The sequence below is a fragment of the Hoplias malabaricus genome, chromosome 1, assembly GCF_029633855.1.
Source record: "Hoplias malabaricus isolate fHopMal1 chromosome 1, fHopMal1.hap1, whole genome shotgun sequence".
In the NCBI taxonomy this organism is placed as follows: Eukaryota; Metazoa; Chordata; class Actinopteri; order Characiformes; family Erythrinidae; genus Hoplias; species Hoplias malabaricus.
The window spans coordinates 42,617,156-42,637,952 of NC_089800.1; the positions used below are offsets into that span (position 1 = coordinate 42,617,156).

General features: G+C 39.5%; 1 protein-coding gene across 2 annotated transcripts in view; it reads left to right on the forward strand.

The window, feature by feature from the left end:
• Window positions 1-20,797, forward strand: part of grik4 (glutamate receptor, ionotropic, kainate 4) — a 472,752-nt gene that overhangs the window by 258,536 nt on the left and 193,419 nt on the right. Inside the window, exons 4-5 of one of the 2 annotated variants that reach the window (XM_066662916.1) lie at window positions 3,726-3,890; window positions 16,083-16,180. In XM_066662916.1, the coding sequence (XP_066519013.1) occupies window positions 3,726-3,890; window positions 16,083-16,180 (263 nt within the window). Of the gene's footprint in view, window positions 1-3,725; window positions 3,891-16,082; window positions 16,181-20,797 lie in introns of those variants that run through there. The other variant, XM_066662922.1, reaches the window with a different exon arrangement.

Here is a 20,797-nt window from a genome sequence, read left to right on the forward strand (position 1 = left end):
CACAGCAGCCAGTAGAATTGTGCTGCTGCTTTGCCAAACTGTCAAAGAGTAGTCAGTCTGGAACTGCAGGGGCAAATGCTTTGTCATTGTTTTGTTGGTTCTAAGCAGGCTACATTACTAATGAATAGTACAGAAATACCCTAATGTATTGTTGCTGGATATGAATCAGTTGCTTCCGATTGGAAGTGTGTAGTGTGATCCTGGGTTGAATCTTCACCTCAGTTCACTGTCTGTGAGAAGATGGGTGTGTTTTCCCTGTGTCTGCATGGGTGTCCATTGTGTGCTTTGGTTTCTTTCCACAGGCCAAAAACATGTTAGAGTTGAATAGATTGTGTGAAATTGACCACAGGTGTGAGTGTGGGATGCCTTGTAAAGTATTGCAACCCTGTTCAGGGTGTGTTTCTGCCTTCTGCTCAATAATTCCAGTTAGGCTTTGTAAGCACTGTGACCTTGATCAAGATGAAGCAGTTACAGAAGATGAATGTGTGAATTAACCGGGAGTTTGTCCACCTACGGTGTAGTAAACAGCCTCTGTTTTTCTGAAAATGCTTTACACTATATATTTGAACGTATCTCTGAGGACTTGACTGCATTCAGCCACCGGAACAGGCATTGAAGCTGGATCACCAGCACCATTTTAACTCATCCCAAAGGTTCTGTACGGCAATAACTCTGAAGAACACGTTGCGGGGGGCTGGGGGAGTTACGCTCTGCTAGCCCATGCTTGAAAGCATTATAAAAACTGTTGTGGATTTGAACACCTGTGTCAGCAATGAGTGCACCATAAAGCAGCTGAATTCACGCATTACACAGGGTGTCCATTATAAGAGTAGCCTGGCAAAAAGACAGCACAAATAGAACTATACAAGGGCCCAAAATCTCAGTAATGGAATATAACACAGATGGGTATAAAACCCTTGGGATGACTTTGAATATAGTTTGTAATCTTAAGCTATATATCCAACATCAGTATGTGACCTTGCCAATGTGCTTGTGGCTGAATGCCTTCAAATCTGCACAGAAATGTTTCGAAATTGATTCTAAAGCCTTCCCAGATGGTGGAATTTACTGCAGCCAAGTGGGTCAACCTCTCTACTAACGCCCTCCATTTCTGAAGACAATTTTGATGAGGAGGTGTCCATGAGCAGGTGGCCAGACAGTGTACATCATCTGATTCTGAACAATAGTCCTTTTTTTGTTTTTTTAGACATGGAGAAAAAAGCCAACAGAGTCTCGGGCACATGACATGGCGGCATATTGACGGATCACACCTAAACAAACAGAGCTGAGAGCTGGATTTTGAATGACACGCATCACCTATAATGGCGCGGCAGATTTAGTTTTGGGATAAAGCTTCTGGGAATCAAAAGCAGGGCTGAGGAAATCACTCCGTCTAGACGGCGTGCCGGATTGTGTCAGCTTTTTATTACATGATGTCAATGGCTCGATATAAAGCTCGCACTTTCATAGTGTTATATGAAAGAAATATTGCGCCTCAGCCATTGAAATAATATCAAAAGCCATCACCTCCATTCATGTGTAGAATAAACATTTCAGTGATAATTCTCTTTCACTCCTCTGTGTTGCTATGGTGAGATTTATTGAGGCAGTAAGACAGATGGTTTTATATATATATAAATAGTGTGTGTTCTCTGAGCTGCTGGAATATTAACATGCTAGTCATACATGACTAGAAACAAAACTTAAATCAAGGTAATAAAAAGATAAACATGGACTGTTTCCTCAGCGACTGCATGCCTTACACAGCCTTTTATCACACTTCATTCTGTACAGTTTTAGAGAAGTATTGTGTGGATATATAAATTACAGTGCAATTCATTCATTGTTGGTAAGCGCTTATCCAGTTCAGGGTCGTGGTGGTTCCAGAGCCTACCCGAAATCACTGGGCGCAAAGCAGGAACACACCCTCGGGGGTCGCCAGTCCTTTGTAAGGCAACGCACAGTAACTCACACACTCACACCTAGGGAATCCACGTCAATCCACCTACCAGCATGTTTTTGGACCATTGAGGAAACCAGAGCCTCCAGAGGAAACCCACTTGGACATGGGTAGAACACACCACACCAACTCCTCACAGACAGTCACCCAGAGCAGGGCTCGAATCTGCAACCCCAGAACCCTGGAGCTGTGTGACAGCAACACTACCTGACACCTGCATCCTGAAATGTATTCATCATAGTGAGAAACTCATTATTAAAGGCAGTAATGTATTTGTGTATAACACTTCATTATTCATATATAAATAATACAAGGATAATTATAAATATGTATACGATTCATATGCAAGATAATACCATGTGCTTCAGCAGGACCCGAATCATCTATCTTGGCAACAAATGTGTTTTTGCTTGTAAAGACACCATGTAACATTAAAGTAAATACAACTTCAGCAAAGTAGGTGACATCTTACGAGCTAGTGAGAAGAGTGCATATTTGGATCCAGATTTCTCCTCAGTGCCTCCAGCCATCACATGAATTTGTTAAGTTCCAGAGCCAACACTCCTGATTAAATTTAATGAAGTATTAATTCACTCAAACCAGGTACTGCATAGATTTTAATTAATATTAGGCTGCCTCAAGGAGAGATTTGGAAAAAAGAAATGGTTAACAGTTTGACAACCATGTAATCACTCCTTTCAGAAGAAAAGTACTGTACAGGTACCTTTTTGTTCACCATAGGTGAAGACAGTGTAAATAAACCCCCACTAGCACAACAGTAGTCTTTTCATTTTGGTTTCAAATAGAAAAACTGAAGTTTCTTTTGCCTATTTACTCCAGAGGAACTCTTGGTTATGAGGTATAGAGATATCCCGGAATGGTCCTTTCACACAAGCACCAACAGCATGGTGTCCAATGCACTCTTGCAGCAGAAAATTGTTCATCTGCTTTAGGCACTGGGTAGCAACTTTGCAGTGTGTGCAGGAGATACAGAGAATTCTCCGGGATATTAGTGGCTCTGTTCACACATCTGCTCACTCTAAATTTAAACTGAGCTTTTACTGTGGCTGTAGCAGTATAAAGTCTGTGTAAAGTCCGGGACAAACGTTACATGCAGTGCTTCCGGGAAAACTCTGGAATTTATAAAACATATAAAACATATTTGGATGTGTTACTGCAAGTGAATCAATTATATTATCTCTCCAATTAGATGGACAGTATAGTGGAAAAACTCAAACCACTAAAGATGTGAGATGTCGACTACAATTTCCATCAATGTCATTGACAAAATGCTCCTAAGATTACATTCCCCTGCTGCTGTTGTTTGGGCCTCTTCCAAAATAATGGTGTAGTCCTGACTCTGCTGCAGGTCATGGGTATATGATATGGATCAATGGTTTATCTTTTATATTAATTATATACATAATGCAATATACGGGGAGAATTATATGCAGAAATGTAAATTATTTCATACGGTATTTATCCTCTGCAAATGATATCATTCATTAAAGATTAAAAGTGCAAATATTATCAGTCTATACAATGTATATATCATACCTCCCTAGGTAATCAATGAGCCTAACCTGTTCAGGCCCAGCAGTATATAGACCAATGAGCATACAGAAAGATATATCATGTCCTTCTATGTCTTGGCAGAGTGTTAAGTTATTTTGATTAGTTGGAGCCTATTTTCACTTGTCATTCTGCCTTTTCTGGCCTGAGTATGTTGTGCTGGAGACACATGACATTCTCTCTCTGTTTTCAGCTGCTATTCTTGATGACCCTATGGAGTGCAGTCGGGGGGAGCGCTTGGCCATCACTCTGGCAAAGGACAGCATCAACCGCTCCAGTAACCGCTCCACAACAGGCAAACTGGAAGTGGACATCTTTGAGCTGCTGAGAGACAGTGAATACGAGACAGGAGAGACCAGTAAGTCCAAGCAGGGAGCGAGAGAACTCTGGTTCAAACCAGATTTTGTCACTGATACTGAATTGATATCACCAGTCAGGGATATTTTATATGGTCAAACTGTTTTGACTGACTCAATAGTTTTTTTGTTTTTTTGTTTTTTTAACTCCACATTTGTGTAAGCACCACTTATAATCAGTGAATTCAGTTAGTTTACCCATGCGCCCATGTTCGCTTGTGTACACACAGCTTGTATAATTTGCATAGAAAACAGAAGTGGAAATGAAATACATGCTCTGTACAATTGCTGTGCATAAACTTAATGTAACAATGTTAAATCCAAATGTCAATTTGATTTAAGACAATGAAATACTCCAGTACTGGGCTGTAGAGTGGTGGAACTGTGTTCTGTCGAGTTGTTAATCTCCATGCAATACCTTTGGGATGAGGTGAGTGGTATTTATTTGTGATCATCCAAGTAATTGTCCATTATAAGTACCTGACCTCACAAATGTGCTTGTGGCTGAATGCCATTAAATCCTTTAAGATATTGTCCAATATTGCGTAATACCTTGACTTACAAGTGTAATTCATTATGTGACCAAGCTTGTAACTCAATTTGCTCGTATATCAAATTAAATCTCCCTATTAAAATAAATTGAAATACTATTAATGCATTCCAGTCCCACAAAAACCACACCACTGTTTTTAAATAAGAAATGTGTCATTTATAAATAACATATAATAATACATAATAAAAGAGAATGTAAATAAATAAACTAGTTTTATTAAGGGTATTTACCCTGAAGATCTGATGAAGATCCAGCCGGAGGTGGAGGAGGTTGGGGGATGTTTACTTTTCACTTATCACTTAGCTTACTCGCTGCACACTAAACACTTAACTTGTAGGTAATGGCATATGGTCCGATGTGTTGCGTACAACGTAGAACAACACAGAAGTATAAATTGGGCTTTACTCGCTACACCCTTAATGCTACAGTGTGAAAAAAACAGCAATATGACACAGATGCTTGCATGGCAAGATAACCGTGTGAACTGAACTCTTGCTGGGCTACCTAGTGGCAGGTAGCGTAAGCTCACTCACTTGTAACTCAGACCTCAGCTCGCATCATAAAGCAAAACATCGAACTAGCGACAGCTCATATCTTGGGCAATTTGTACGTTGATTCACTTGTGAGTCAAGGTTTCACTGTATAATTGTATTTTTTAAATTATAAATCCAGTATTACATGATATGGATCCTTAATAATACAGATAAGAAACAAGCATTTAGTTTGTAACACGTGACATTTGTTGTAATAGTTATTATATTTCACTGAGGGAATTTCCATCTATAATGTTAAATTAGACCTTAATATCAGCCAATTTTATCAGACAAAAACATACACAAATGCACATATGACGCACTATAACCTGTACAGTCCTCTTGCTTAGCACTAAATTAGTTTACCTTATCAGTCCTCTTTCACACGATGGGGAACTATGACAGCAGAATTCTGATCAGATCCCAGAAAAGGGCTCTTATGTAATGGCAAATGAATGTGTAGTAAACAGTGTACTCGCAGCAGCTGAAAATAGAAAGCAGTGCAGGCTTTTGATGTCTCTAGAGTCACAGTGTTGGTGGGCCCGAGTCTCAGGGCCTGCTTTTGTTGCCTTGGTTACTGCTGGTCCTTTCTGAGAGTGGCTACTTCTACAGACACATATTAACACAGTTAAAAAGGTGCTTTATTAGTTCCTTGGTTTTAATGAGATAAGTAGCGATTTAATTAAATGGCAACATTTGTTGCTGTGAGGCTTGAAATTTAGCGCCACTGCTGGCTCAGAGCTCAATGGATTGTGATTTGGTTTAAGCATTGAACAGAGAAGCTCATAATACAATGCATACTTTTTATATTAATCCATAAAGGTCTTCAGTTACTGACTGTTCTGCAAACATTATTGCATTGTGATTACAATGGTAATTTTGAAATGTAATGCATAATAACCTTTGTGTTTAATTTCAGTTCTCTGTCATCAGCTTTCAGTGAGAGTTAATTACTATTGTAAAGTGACATAATTGACCTGTGATGTGTAATGATATCCGGTTGTGTTAAAGGCTGATAGTGATTGTTGGCTCAATAGTTGTGTTGGATAATGAGTTGAATCTTTGGAAATGCCTCAGTCTGGAATTGACTTAGATCTGTCTGGGAGGGTGGTTCGTTAGTTGAAATAATGGCATTGTCAATTAGTTAGTGTCTTCCTTCAAGAGTGTTGACCTGCATAACAGCACCATGTCAAATGATTATTGTGTACATGTAACAAATAGAGGCATATCAACTGGATTTAGCTTTTAGCCAATGGAAAGTCATAGGGTAGGAAGCTCTGCCCATCCAATCCCCATGGAACTACATTCTATAGCTGGAGGGAACAAGTAGCTAAAAAAATCTTAAATCTTTTCTTCTATTGTTAGCAGTTAAGTGTATTTAACTGTATAATCCTGAAAGTTACATTTAGTTGTTTTTAATTTACTTTTAGAATTTGTGTTTCTATTAACCTCTTATTTTATAAACCGGTATATTATGATTTAAAACAGGGTCTGTTATCCAGACTGTTCCTAATAAAATGTCCTACTTCTGCAGGAGGTTCAAGGACTTAGGTTTAAGTTGCGATTAAAAGTGTTTTTCAACAGTTCACTTAGACTTAGCTACCTGTGGAGCTAAAGTGATTTTGTTCTTTCGGCTTTAGCTGAAACTGTTGGAGGCCCTGAAAGTGAGAGATAAAGAAGGAACAGAACATTCATGCTCTCAGCTCTTGACTATTCCATGTTATTTTGAGTGCAGAAATTGCATTTGACTCCGTTAATCACCAAGACACAGTCCCAAACGTAGGGATCACACACTATACCCTGGCCATTTCCATCCCTGATTGTGTTAGTGACAGTTTCTCTACAGCAGGCATTGGAGGCTATATCAGAAGTCCACACAAAACTGGACACTGCAGCTGCAGTTCCTGTGCATAGTTCTGTTCATTTTCTGACTTTAAGGCTTCAGTGTACCATTTCTTATTTTGGTAATGAAAGTGGTGCTCACCAGCAACATCTAGGCATTTTTACTGCAGCCTTGGATGAGGAACATATCGATGTGGACACAACAGCAGCTTCTAACCCAGAGGTCTTCAAATCTGGACCTTGGATTCAGGTTCCAGGCCAGGATTTTAAAATGGCTGGCCAGTATGACACAATAGGTCTGTCCTAAAACCTAGTGAGCTGCCTAAATAGGCACTATGTAGGCAGATGTTTACGTAGGCAGGCGTTTTAGTAGAAATAATCCTCAGGCAGATTATTTAGACGTACTAGTTAGAGAGTAATTGTGTCAAGGCTTGTTCCCGCCCACTGCATGCAACCAGTGTTTAGTTACCTCAGCGTCTAGCGTCAACTCAGCATGGATTCTGCTCTTCAGAATTTTAAATATATGTTCTGGAAGAGGAGCAAAATAGACAGGACTTCTGCTGGCATTGCATCATGGGATTGCCTTCGCGGCTGAGGAACGGTTCAATGCTGCCTTAAAATTCAGCTAGATTAAGGTATAAGTAGGCAGCATATTTAACGTATCTAAAATTGGGACAGCCTACATGTCGGAGGCACACACACTTTGTATGTAGCCTCACTAGCTTTTGGGAAAGACCCCGTATCCGTATCTGGCTAGTCAGGTATTTTAGCAGTTGTAGCTGTAGTGTGACACCTGTCAGATATTTTAAAACCATGGCCTGGGACCTGAATCCAATTGACAATATCGATTCTAACCCAGTAATCCTTGGGATAGCTGTGAGGACTGATCTGAAATGGAGGGTTTGTTTGACAAATATTTACAGATGTGTTTTACAGATTGTTTATTAAAGTTTGGACTTGGCTACTTTGGCTACTCTTACATATGGCAGCCATTTTTAGGACACCTACATTTGAACAGTGACGTGTTTTTGACATATTAAACACTAAATTTAAATATGTAGGGATTTGCATGTCTTTATTGCTGCTAATAACTGCAGCGTATCCTGGTGTATGGATATATCAAACTTTCTAACCATTGTCAAACGTGTTTTCTGCTGCTGCCATTCAACCTGTGTTATCCTATCCCTTACTCAGTATCCCTAACATCAGTAATGCTTCTCTACAGATGAGGAAATGAAAGAAAGCAGTGGTAAACAAAGAGGCAGAATGGCTCACTCAGACAGAGATATCAAACCCGAGTGAAACTCATTGCTGTGAATGAATGGAGACAGCGGTAGAATCAGGACAAGAATGAGCTCTCATTTACGGCAGTCGCAGCTGTTGAGGTTGATGGCGATTAAGAGCCTGGAGCCTCCCAGCCATTCACTCAGCCAGAGAGACTACAGACTTACAAACACTCTCTCTCTCTCTCTCTCTCTCTCTCTGATACTCTGAGGAGAAAGGTCTTAAAGTGTAGTGGTTGATGTTATATAGAGGCCATTTTTTTAAAAACTGTGTTTCTGAGTCAAATGAATTCTGTGTACTCTTTCCTCTTATATCTCCACTTAGATTAAACTAAAGGCTTCTCAGGGGATCCTGTTTCACATTAGCGTCACCATATATCCTTTTTTTATCTTTCTATTAAAAAAGTGATGCTCTGAAATAGACAAATACAAATCATCCTAAGGACAGAACATTTAGAAAAGCCCTTCAGGGCCACAGTATGAACAGTTTTTCTGTCTGTGCTCAATCTGAGAGCAGCTCGTCATCGCTAACAGAGCAGTGCCACCAGGGACGATGAGGGTTTAAGGTTAAGTTCTTAGCCCAAGGGCACAGCCAGGTATTTTCAGTCCTGGGATTTGAACCCACAGCCCTCCAGTTTGTAGTTCTCTGACTATTGTTTTACCTTTGAGAAGTTATTTAAAGTGAACCATAAATGTACCTTAACACTAATATATATTTAACATTCTTTCTCTCTCTCTCTCTCTCTCTCTCTCTCTCTCTCTCTCTCTCTCTCTCTCTCTCTCTCTCTCAATCTCTTACACACACACACACACACACATACAAAATTGTATTTGTCCCATTTACTTACCTGTGCCTCTCTAATGCTCTCTGCGGTTATCCCTTGCTCTTAATCTTTTATCTGTTTCTATCCCCCCCCTCTCTCCCTCTCCCATGCTCCATCTCTCACTTTGCTGTGTCTGCTGCAATTCATTCAGTAATGGTTTACAGAAGGAGAAATTGGATTAGTATAGGATCAGTGCCACACCCAGACAGAGAGGAAAACCAGAGCTAACTTTCATCGTCCCCCCAACGCCCCCACTCATACACACACACACACACACACACACACACACACACAAACACACACACAGTTTACACAAACACAACTGTGTGTGTTTATTTTTTAATCATTATTTGAATTCAAGTGTGTGAACAGGAACTTAGATTGGATGCACAGTATTATACATTTTTCTCTTGTGTCCGAAAGGCACTGACCACTGCAGAAGTCACAAAAGCTGATTTATGGCCTGTTCTAAATGGCTCCTCCTGATGTGTGTGTATGTAGTTCATTGATAAGAACAGGTGAGAAACCTTGTTTACTGTAGGCATTGATGTCAGAACTCATTTGATCAATGTATGATGAATATATGAAAATCTGAAATATGTGAAGCTGCTTTGTGATAACGTCAGTTATAAAAGGCGCTATATCCAGCCAAAGTAAAGGTGGATATGTTCCATTTAATGTTAATGCAAGCTGTAAACTAACCCTTATCCAAACACACTGCAGTTAAACTTGCCTTTTAAATGTGTGTACGGACAATATCCAAATAGAGGAGAACTGTAAATGCTGAGAGTAAATGTGGGCTGAAAGAGAAGCTGTTGAATGAAGTAAGTCCACCTTGGCAGCTTAGTTTTTTGCCCACAATAAAGGAGTTGAGTTACTTTGGACTGCGTGAAGCTGTCAAAAAGAAAACAAACGTGACATATCTGTGCCTGTGTAGTTGTATAATTGCAGCAACCTCTGCTGAGAGGAAATGATTCGAGAGGACGTCCTGCTGACTGAACGGAGGCGTACACACCTGTAAGCACAACCACTTGCTTGCCAACTACAAGCAGATAACCAATGAAACTCATGCTTGACTTGTTATCCAATTAGGCCACTGTAGATCTAGGGCAGAACCTGCTTGTGTAACACACTGCTGGGGTGTCATAGTCTCAGTTTAGGACATTAGTTCTTGGGTTGTATCCTGATATAGTTTTAACCACATACATTGTTCATTCATTCATTCATTCATTCATTTTCTGTAAGCTTTTCGTTCGTTTCAGTGTAGAGGTGGGTCCGGACCCCACCCAGATCCACTGGACACAAGACAGGAACACACACTGGACAGGGCACCAGTCCATCACAGGGCCCAGACACATTTACAGCAGATAATTAAATGTGTTTGCGTCTATTACGATTAAAACCTGATCTATTTATCCTCTCCTGAATCAAAGGGCACAATCTGATAAATAAACTCAAAGCTCTCTGCAGTCCACGTGGAAACCAAACCTGGACATTTTCAGCCTTGTATTTTACACTTATTCGCTTTTCTTTCTTATCTGCTGTATATATTATAGATGTTCTATTATTGCTATAACACAATTTTAATATTTCATCTGTATTAATGTGAGAATTTTCTAAAACTAATTAATGGAAGGTAAACATACATAAACTGATGACCCAGGTTGAAAAATGCATACAGACTTTTCAAAACAAACAAACAAACAAACAAACAAAAAATATAGACTAATTTGCAACCTACATCCCATTTACACATGGACATTTTAAGTGGTCTGGATCTAGATTATATCCAGATTAGATATGTACCATTTATTCGCCTTCACACTTAGAAATCTAACATGTCTCTAGGTAGTCTGCCTGAAACCCTATATCAGAGGCCATTAATCCAGACCTGTGATGCAGGTTCCAGGCTGGTATTGTATAATGGCTGGCTGATATTACGCTATACCTGACCAGGCTGGTGCATTAGCAGTTTGTCATTTTCCAGCAAAAAGCAGGTTCTCCATTTTTGTGGATTTTTTGTTTAGAACATTATTTGAACATTGCAGCTGTCCTTCACACTGTGTGAAAATATCTTGATGAATAAACCAACAGAAATACTCCAACGACTTGGAATAAAATCTTTTTCCATTTACTTTTCCAGGATATTTTTCATTGGCCAGTGATGAGTTGCAGTTATATTGTCATGCCACTGAGCCGTTTTAAAATCCCGGCCTGGAACGTTCATCCAGATGCAAGGTTCAGATATGAAGACCTCTGTCCTGTACTCTGCACTGTGTCGTTTTAGTTTCTGCAGCCCTGGACCATCTGTGTTATGGTGTAACATAGAGCTGTAGAGGCTGTTATCTGTGGCTTTAGTTGCATGACTATGTTTATGCCTGAACATCATCTGTTTAAAATCTGCCTCAAATATGATTTACACCATCAGGTCTGACCCTTGTGAGCGTTCCTACAATCCTGATAGGAATCTCCCCAAGGTCACATTTCATTTTCCAATGACTGTTTACAACCTCTTTTATCCCTTAGAATTACACAGGAAGGTTTTGTCTCTGTGACTGTATCACTGAGCTGTGTTCTGATTGACTGCCCTCTATTGTGCTTCATTCAGCCTGAAACACTCAGAACTTCTACACTAATTGGCAGAGCTGAAATAGATAAATGGGCTGTTGGCTGAATGGAAGGATATCTCTAAACGATGTTTTTATTTATTTATTTATTTATTTATTTATTTATTTATTTATTTATTTATTTAGGGACATCACAACCACAGTTATTATCACCTTGTTTCCATGCATGGGCTGTGTGCACTCAATGGTACATTCTCCAACTCTAACATTTTACATTAAGATTGAAAACAGACTGAGAAAGGCCTATTTGTTCTCTATTGGTGTTTTCCACTGCATGGTATGTACTGTCATCGACTCTACTCAGCTTTTTTTTTTTCCTTCTCCATTAGGCATATCTGGTACATTGTCCCTGGAACCACATATTTTCAGTACCTACTCACTAGGGGTGTGTGATCTGTATCGTCTACAATTACTTCTCAATTGTTGTTTCAACACTGGAGGAATGGTCAAACATTCCTATAAGCACACTCCTAACATTGTGGAACGCCTCCACTGAAGAGTTGAAGCTGTTATAGATGCAGAGGGTGTGCCAACATCATATTAAACCCTATGGATTAAGAATGGGATGTCACTCAAGTTCATATGCATGCGTAGGGAGACGAGCAAATACTTTTGGCAATATACTGTGTGTGTATATTTCTGTACTGCAGTTAAACCTGCTGTATCTAATTTCATTTGGTTGAATGAAGTTATTAGGACGCCTGTCATACTCAGTAGCGTTGCTGTATTTGACACATTTATTTGAAGATTATAAGCAATGTGATTAAAGAACGTGGTCATTCTCATGTCAGACGGATGGGGCTGTTCTGTAAGGGATGCTCAGGGTGTATGAAAGCAGCAGGTGTTAACTGGTCTGTTGTAATAGGTGTTTGAGTACAGTCTGGCTGCTGTAGAGAGAGATAAGGGCAGTTGTGTGTGTGTGTTTGTATAGGGCTGTGTAGAGGCTCCTACACCAGTAGGAGAGAGAGGAAAGCACGAGCGCTCTTTCATTGGTGATTAAAGGATTATTTATTAATCATTTGATTCACTGCTCCTCTAATTTCCCGTCTTAGACTGCGTGAATTCCATGCTCTGCTTGGCTTCACCCACTTTCTCAGCACCCTCTCTATTCCCCACGAACCCACCTCTCTCTCTCTCTCTCTCTCTCTCTCTCTCTCTCTCTCTCTCTCTCTCTCTTTTCATTCATCATTGTTTATCTTCCTCTGTGCCCCTAGTTCTCTCTCTTTCACTCTTTTCCACAGTTTCTATCTCACTCTTTCAGCCTATCTCTCTGATGCATATGCTCTCTCTCTCTCTCTCTCTCTCTCTCTCTCTCTCTCCCCCCCGCCTTATCCCTTTTTTTATTTTGGTCAGACTCTGAGGCTCTCTACACTGCCCGTACAGTCTTAATTAAAGGAGGGGGATTATAAACCCACCTGAATTGTCATTCTGCTGCAGTGGTGGTGGAGATTAGAGAAGAACTCGTGTGGAGGAAGGAGAAACAAACATTGCTGTTTTCCTCCACTTTTCTTCTCCCCTCCACTGCCACTGTCATTTTGGAACACACTTTTTTTTCACGTGTCAGTTATTATATAGATATACATAGTCAAATCTGATTGATCATGACTTTGTTTCTTTCTTCTTTTCCTCACTGATCCATTTTTTTCATTTGTGTCACTGGCTTCCATTTTTCCACACTACACTAAACAGCACAAACGCTCAGTTACATACTGTGTCTTGGCTATGTTCAGACAGCATGTAAAAGTGGCCTTCATCTGCTCTTTTCCTGTAGATTGTACACAATGATACAAGCTGCATCTCAATTCAGGGGCTGCATTATTTTGAAGGACACTTTGGTAGACTGACTACGTCACAGTGGTGCGACTAGACTGTCCCACTTCAGAGGTGTCCTTCTTTTCCCATGAAACGAAGAATGCAACAGGACTATCCTTCACCAGCGAAGATATCCCAACGTCAGCAGAGGAGTGAACAGGGTTTTAAACGCACTGTACTCAGCCTCAAATTAATAATGATACAAATATTAAGAAGGAAAATGTAATCAAACGTTTCCTTTGTTTATGCAGTTTATTAAACAGTAGGGAAATGTAGTAGTTATCTATAAATGAACACTTGTATCTCTCGTTTATCTTCCACGATGTTAAACGACACTGGTCTGAGGTAAATGCACAGCGGCTGAAACTGAAGCAGATCACATAGTGATTATTTCTGTAAAAAATGGTTTATAGGGAGTACTACTGAGATCTGTTCATTTCAGAAAGCTCTGGTGGTTACTAACATAGCCTTTCCATTTTACACAATCACTGACTTAAATGATTCCTGTTTATTTTAACAATTACCATTATGTGTATTGTGTAGTATAACTACTGCGAGGAAAGCACACTGGAGAAAAGAGAAGGACAAGGAGCAGAGAGAGAATATTTGTAAAGGGTGCACTGATTATTATCACTATAAAAAACAAGCATATAGAGCCACAAAGGTGTTATAACAGTAAATGCAGCAGTAGACCATTCAATCACAACGATTGTATTCGTTTCAAATTATGATTTATTTGTTTATTTATTCATGATGTCTTTTCGGTGAAATCAACTATAATACAATTATAGAGAAAAACAATTACATGAACATTTCTGCCCCTGTCTTTAAGACCCATGAGCCTCCAGGAGAGAACAAGAGTGGCATTTAGTGACGGTAACAGCAGAAAAACAGGAAATCCACTGTAAAGTAGTCTGTCCCATTTAAGTGTAGGATCTAGGATGCAGCCCCTGAATTGAGACGCAGCTACAGTGTTCTGTGTGTCATTGTGAACAGTTCTGATGTTACATGTGGTGCTGAAATCTGTTACATATCTCATACCTGGCAGTGCAACCCAGTCTAACCTGACAGAACAGAATTCATGCCTGCTGTATTACAATCGGACCTGTGTTTTTCTCAAAATGTTTATCTGTGAAAAATAGATTATAAGATAAAGATTAAAGATAAATTGTCCTTCAGATGTGACACAGGCTGGATGTCTGCATGAAAGTCTCCTTCATTCCTAGCAGGAACTTGCAGGAGGTCGCTTGCAAACATGGGCTCTACAGGGAGGCAAACAGAGAGCTCACAACATGAGTTTAATAATTCAGATGATCACAGCTTCATTCAGACATGACACAAATAAAGCTCTTCTCTGTTTTTTTTTTTGTTTTGACTAGAAACTGGATTAAGAAAATTGACATGTTTTTACTGTTTGACATATTTCACAATATTGTTTAGAAAATGACAGTGCTTTGAAACTGTTTTCATTTGAAAATCCTTCAATTTAAAATGAAAATACACTGGACGGAATGTAAATGGACTTTAATTCTGAATGCGTTTACCACATGAAGAGCTGTCCTTTTGCTCACACTGGACAGTTTAGGAGCATAACCAGATGTTCTGTACGTACATGTAGTTTAAATGATACCTGTTTCATAACCACATATTAATTATGATTCAGCTGTGTATCTGATGTGTGTGTGTGTGTGTGTGTGTGTGTGTGTGTGCGTGTGTGTGTGAGTATATATACACAATGAATGTGCTCGTATGTGTAGCTGTGAACGAGAGAACTGATCTGACTCATGTCAAAGTCGCTGCTTCTATATTTGGAGTCTTCTGAGGTTTATGTGGAATGTTGTGTAATTATCTTTTTTTTTTTTGGTCATAGCTTGTAGCTTATCATTTCTGAGGCTGGATGAATAATAAGTGCAGATAGCATCCACCCAGCCCCAGTGTCAGCATCAGATCCCAGCAGAACACGTGTATCTTCTAATATGTGGCTATATCTGTAAATGTGAACCATATGGAAACATGCAACGGCACACTACCTGTTTGAGAACTGAGAACTGAAATGATGAGGGCAGTGATTTTGTTCAACATTTGCCAAAATTAACAGTTTAAGATGTAAAAGGTATAAATAATCTGTGCAGAAATAAATGGGGAAGGGGAAAAACAGCTATAATGCAGCTCATGAAGCTACTCTACTGGTCTTCGTTGTTTACACTAAATTAATCTGTTAAGAAATAGAGTGGACACCAGCACATAGAAGGATTCTTCAGAATTCAAGGGTATTATTCAGTCATTTGTCACACTTTTCTCTGCAGTATCTGCTTGTACTTCCTTGGGCATGGTGACCCTAAGGTCATGTGCATTTGCTTTGTGTCCGCTTAGTGCATCCTGAAGTCACTGAATTCACTGGTTATAAATAGCATCTACACATTTTTATATGCTGTATGATACATGCAGTTCTGTTTTTACAACTGAAAACACACACACTTTCCCCACAAAGGTCAGGTGTAGTGCAGCTTATGATGGTAAAAATCACCTATCATTATTTTGTCCAACCCTCCAAGCTGGTGTAGACATCTGATGATACAGCTTTGAGGGTCAGTATCGTAAAACAAGCTTTCATATTGAAACGTCTCTGCTAATGTCGTCATTAGCGTGTGTTTGTGCAGCCAGATCACGAGGTCTGGCTACAGTTTGTGACTGCTGCTCTTTCTGCTGTTCACTGACAGTGTGCCAGATCATGTCTAAGGGGGTGGTGGCAGTCCTCGGCCCCTCTGCCAGCCCGGCGTCCAACTCCATCATCAGCAATATCTGCGGAGAGAAAGAGGTGAGTGCTGGCTCTTTCTCTGCTTCTCTGTTGTAGCCCAGAACATATTACCCAAGCATCATTCATATCATTACCATCATTACCACACAACACAGAGCTGGGGATTCAAGCCTCCCACTTCCATAAATCTGGGACAAGAAGTACAATCACATTTGTGAACTGTAATAGTGGACAAATGAACATAACACTGATGGGAAAATGATACGTGTTATCTGTCCTTTCAGTGTTTTTTATGTTTGAAGGCACTCTGTGAGGCTTCAAGCTCAGCTTTTCCAACTATATTTTAATAAAGCCTAGAGGTTCAGTTATTACAATATTGTAATTTGTTATTGCAGTACTATATATATACAACATATTTTGAATGAGTATTGATCAAACACAATTTTAATTTTAAATTTTTGTAATTACACTGTTAATTACATTGCTATGTATGTGGTTAATTACATGTACATCTAGTTTATCATCTTTGCAAACAGGTTTGAATTCAAATTTTGTCTCACTGTACAAACTACATTGCATAAACTACAACAGCAGCCACTTTCTGTCCGTAAGACCTGTTAATTACACATTAACAACACATTAACAGCAGTGTAACTGCAGGACGGATGTATGCATTCTACTCAGGCACGAAATCCTGAGTCTGACTCATCCCTTTCAGACCTGAACCAGACCTGAGTTTTTCTGCTAAATTTAAATCTGAACCCGACCTGAACCTGCTGAAATAGAGGGATATAGATGATCACAGACATGGTTTTACACAGCTTTTCTGTAGGATATCACAATGGCATTATTATAATAAAACATTATAGTCCTCCTGCTACCATCATTGGAATACTGATGCTACATTGCACTCAAGCAGTGTTTTTATTGTCATAGAGTTGTAAACCTTTTATGCTTAACAAGCTTTTTTTAATTCCATCAATGGTGAGTTTTCCTTCACTTATTGAGAGAGAAAAAAGAAATAAAAATAAAAAATTAAATCCAGGACGTGACTTGAGCCTGATATTGAACATGAAAACTCAGCTCAAGCCCAGACTGAATCCCAGTAGTTTGTTTGGCCCCAGTGGGTTTGTGTTGCCTGGCTCTTACAGATGGATTGCACTAGTACAGTTTCAGCCTCAGATTTAATTCATGTAAGTACTAAGGGACAGGGTGAGGGTTACATTTATGCCTTGGATTCTCAATAAGGCTTTTATTTAGGATTATTACAGTATGAGGGTAGTAACTTATGCTTTATGGCCATCTTTTGCAATGTTTATTCTTTGCTGCTCTAACAGCTTGTACTCTTCTAGAAAAGCTTCACTCTGGATGTTAGAGGACTACTGTGTGAGAACATGAGTGAGGTCAGGTACAGTGGTGGTAGGATGAGTTCTGGATCACAAACACCACTCCAACTTTAACCACAAGTATTGGAGCTCCAATACCTTTTACTCCAGGGAACATGCTTCCACTGCTCCACAGCCCAATGCAGGAGGCTTGTACACATCATACCTCCCAGTTTGCCATGTCATTTCATGTGGGTACTTGATGCCACACATACTGTTCTGGTGATGAATATATTCATAGTGTTATCATTTATTATATGCAACCCATTTTAATTAAGGGTATTATTCCTTTGCTTGTTTATATTTGAAATGAAGAAATGAATTATTACTAAGAAAATGTAATATAAAAAAGTAACTACATTTCAGTCATATGTTTAAGTTTGTTTAAAACAAAGTAGATTTGGGCTACGAAACTGCAAATATTACTGGGTTAAAATGTGTGGGCAATAGCTGTATCTGTACTGTCAAATTATATTGGAGAGAGCTGCAGTTCTTCAGATATAATGACCCTCACGCTGAGAGAGAACATGCTGTTACAGCTATAAAGATAGCATGTAGTTATGTGACTCAAATCTAAACTTGATACATTGTGTCCAAATGTTTGTGGAATCCCCTTATACAAAATGAAGACAGTAGTTTGTAGAGACTCTCTGGAACAGCTGCACGTCTGAATAGGACTGCACTAGACCCGACCCCCCCCCCCACCCAAAGGGGACTGTGGAGCAATAGAACTGCGTTGTCTGGAGTGATAGAGCTCTATGCATATGCTTTTAGATGAGTCTGCCATCAGCTTAGGGACCTAACCTCATCATGAGGTTATGGCTGAAGCTAATCAGCCTCTAATCCTTAGAGGTTGGAAGAGCAGGTGTCCAGAAAGCCACAGCCATTTAGTGTAGGGTGTTTTTACATGCACATTAGTCTATGTATATGTTTTTACAGATCTTCTGCTCTGATATCTATGTGAATGCATACATCATGAGTGGGTACATTATTATTGCATATCATCACTCTCCAATTAAAAAACATGCACCTCCATCTTTGTGGATTTTTACTTAACAACATCATTTGAACATAACAGCTGTCCTTCGCATGATGACGGGACCAATACAAATGCTTGAAAATTACTTGGAATAAAAGCTTTTTACACTGACATTCACTGAATGTTAAAAAGTTTTTTTTTCCCTCTCCTGTTACTGTTACTGTTTTAGGAGATAGTTGTTTTTAATTGAACAGCAATGAGATTTTGTCTGTGTGAGACTACGCATGTATTGGAAATATTTATTATTATTACCATTATTATTATTGTTGTATCATAATTATTTTGAAGTTAAAATTGAGGACATGAATGTACAACACGATGTTTTCCACAATAAGACAATATGTAAAGAAATTCAAACGTGGTATGGATTTAAAGTTTTGATCTTGCACTTTAGGTAGAGTTACTGCAGTTCCTTCTGGGAGCTCAGTATCAAATTACACCACACCTCTGATACTGCCACAGATAACAGCAACTTCTATAGCCTGTTTCACGCTTACTACCTCAGTGTGCCTCTAACGTGGAACATCTTGCTGTTTTAGTTTTTACAGCGTGTGCAGTGCAGCAGAGTGTCCCAGAAGTGCCTCAGAAGTGCTTGACATCCAGTCTTTTTTTTTTTTCTGCATGCTGCACTCAGCAGAATGCAGTCAAACCATACATAAGAATTAATGAAAACAAAACCAGAAGTGAGAAAAACCATTCTGTCACTCATGGCCTTAATCAAACAAAATGCTTGTTTTATGTAGGAGACATGAAACGATATGAATATTTAATAATACAGTTGGAGCGGCTAAAATGATCATGGTTATGACTCAAAGTTCAAAAAGCACTGATACATTCACTGACACCATTTCCGCAAGTTTTTTGAACAACACAAATACAATTAGCTGCACTATGTACTCATTTAAATAAAGTTTAAACAAAGTAGACCTAATTAAAAAATAACACTGCAGTCTTGTAGTTTGTTTTTAAAGTAAATCTGTAAAAGTCACCATGTGAGACCAAGATAATGAAAGTGTGTTAGGTTTTGTTTAACAGTTAATCAGTAATTATATGTTTATAACCTTTTTTGTTGTTGTTGTTTTTGTTTTTTCTTCACCATTGACAAATTTAAGGTCCTTTTTAAGAGGCATATTTCTTTAAGAGGCATTTGAATATAGGCTATATTAAACCATTTAAGTTGGAACTGGACGTTGATACTGGTGGCAGAGTGTTACCAAGCTCTGTTAAAGGTAGAAGGACTCTCAGAAATTCCTCAGAGCTTAAGGTAGGGGAAAAAGCAGTTGAAAATGATTATAGTGCCATTTAAGGTTAAATGGAGCCCTGGACCATTAAAGGTGGAAAAGGCTACAGCACATTCTTTTTTGCATGAAACACCTTGTTTGTCGTTAAAATGCGAAGGGAAATGACTAAACCAGCACATTTCAATCAGGATGAGTTAGTCCATTAGCTTACTCCTTGGTCTTCACTCACTCCGGTGTGGTGCCCAGTCTCACCATCGTCCTGATTTCACCTCCCATGGTTTTTAGGGTCCTTGGGTGTGAAATTTGGATGGGGAGGTGAGATTGGGCACACCACTATGGCTCTGTCACTGTGCCTTGTTTTCCCCTGACACCCAGAGACTGTTTGTAACTTTGGCTGACACTGAAACTTACCAGAGTTTTTCAAACTGTGGTAATCACGAGACTTTGCACTGAAATGGTAATACTAACTGACGGGCATTTTACTGTGGCTTACTGTGGAACCGTCTCATGTCTTTTGTGTAGTGACCTGTGGACCTGAGGCATTTGGCTCTGAAATGGTTCCCCAATCCCTAGTTCAAGAACTGCAGACAGTCAACATATAAAACATGCTTTTCTAAAATTATTAGTGTTTCTCTGACCTCTGGTCCCCCATAAATCCTCACCCACTGTCCCATTCTGCAGTGTAAGCTATATCCCATGCCATAGTAAGATCTCACATGTGAAATAAAGGCCTGGTGGTTACACTGAGTGTTAGCTGCATTTGTAGCTGCTTCAGTGCAGAAGCTGCCCCCGTATTACTGTATATTTATAGGTGTCGACAAACAAGTGCTCTCTTCCTAATTAGTCTTCAATTATGCATGCTCTTTCTCCCGTATTGTGCTGCGTGAGGTACCTCACGCCGGCCCTGCTCTCAAACCGCCGAGCCCCACTCTTCGCACTCTGCTGGAAGAATACATTACCCAGCCGATGAATAATGCGCCTTCAAACAAGTTTACTCCACGCGCTCCACTGA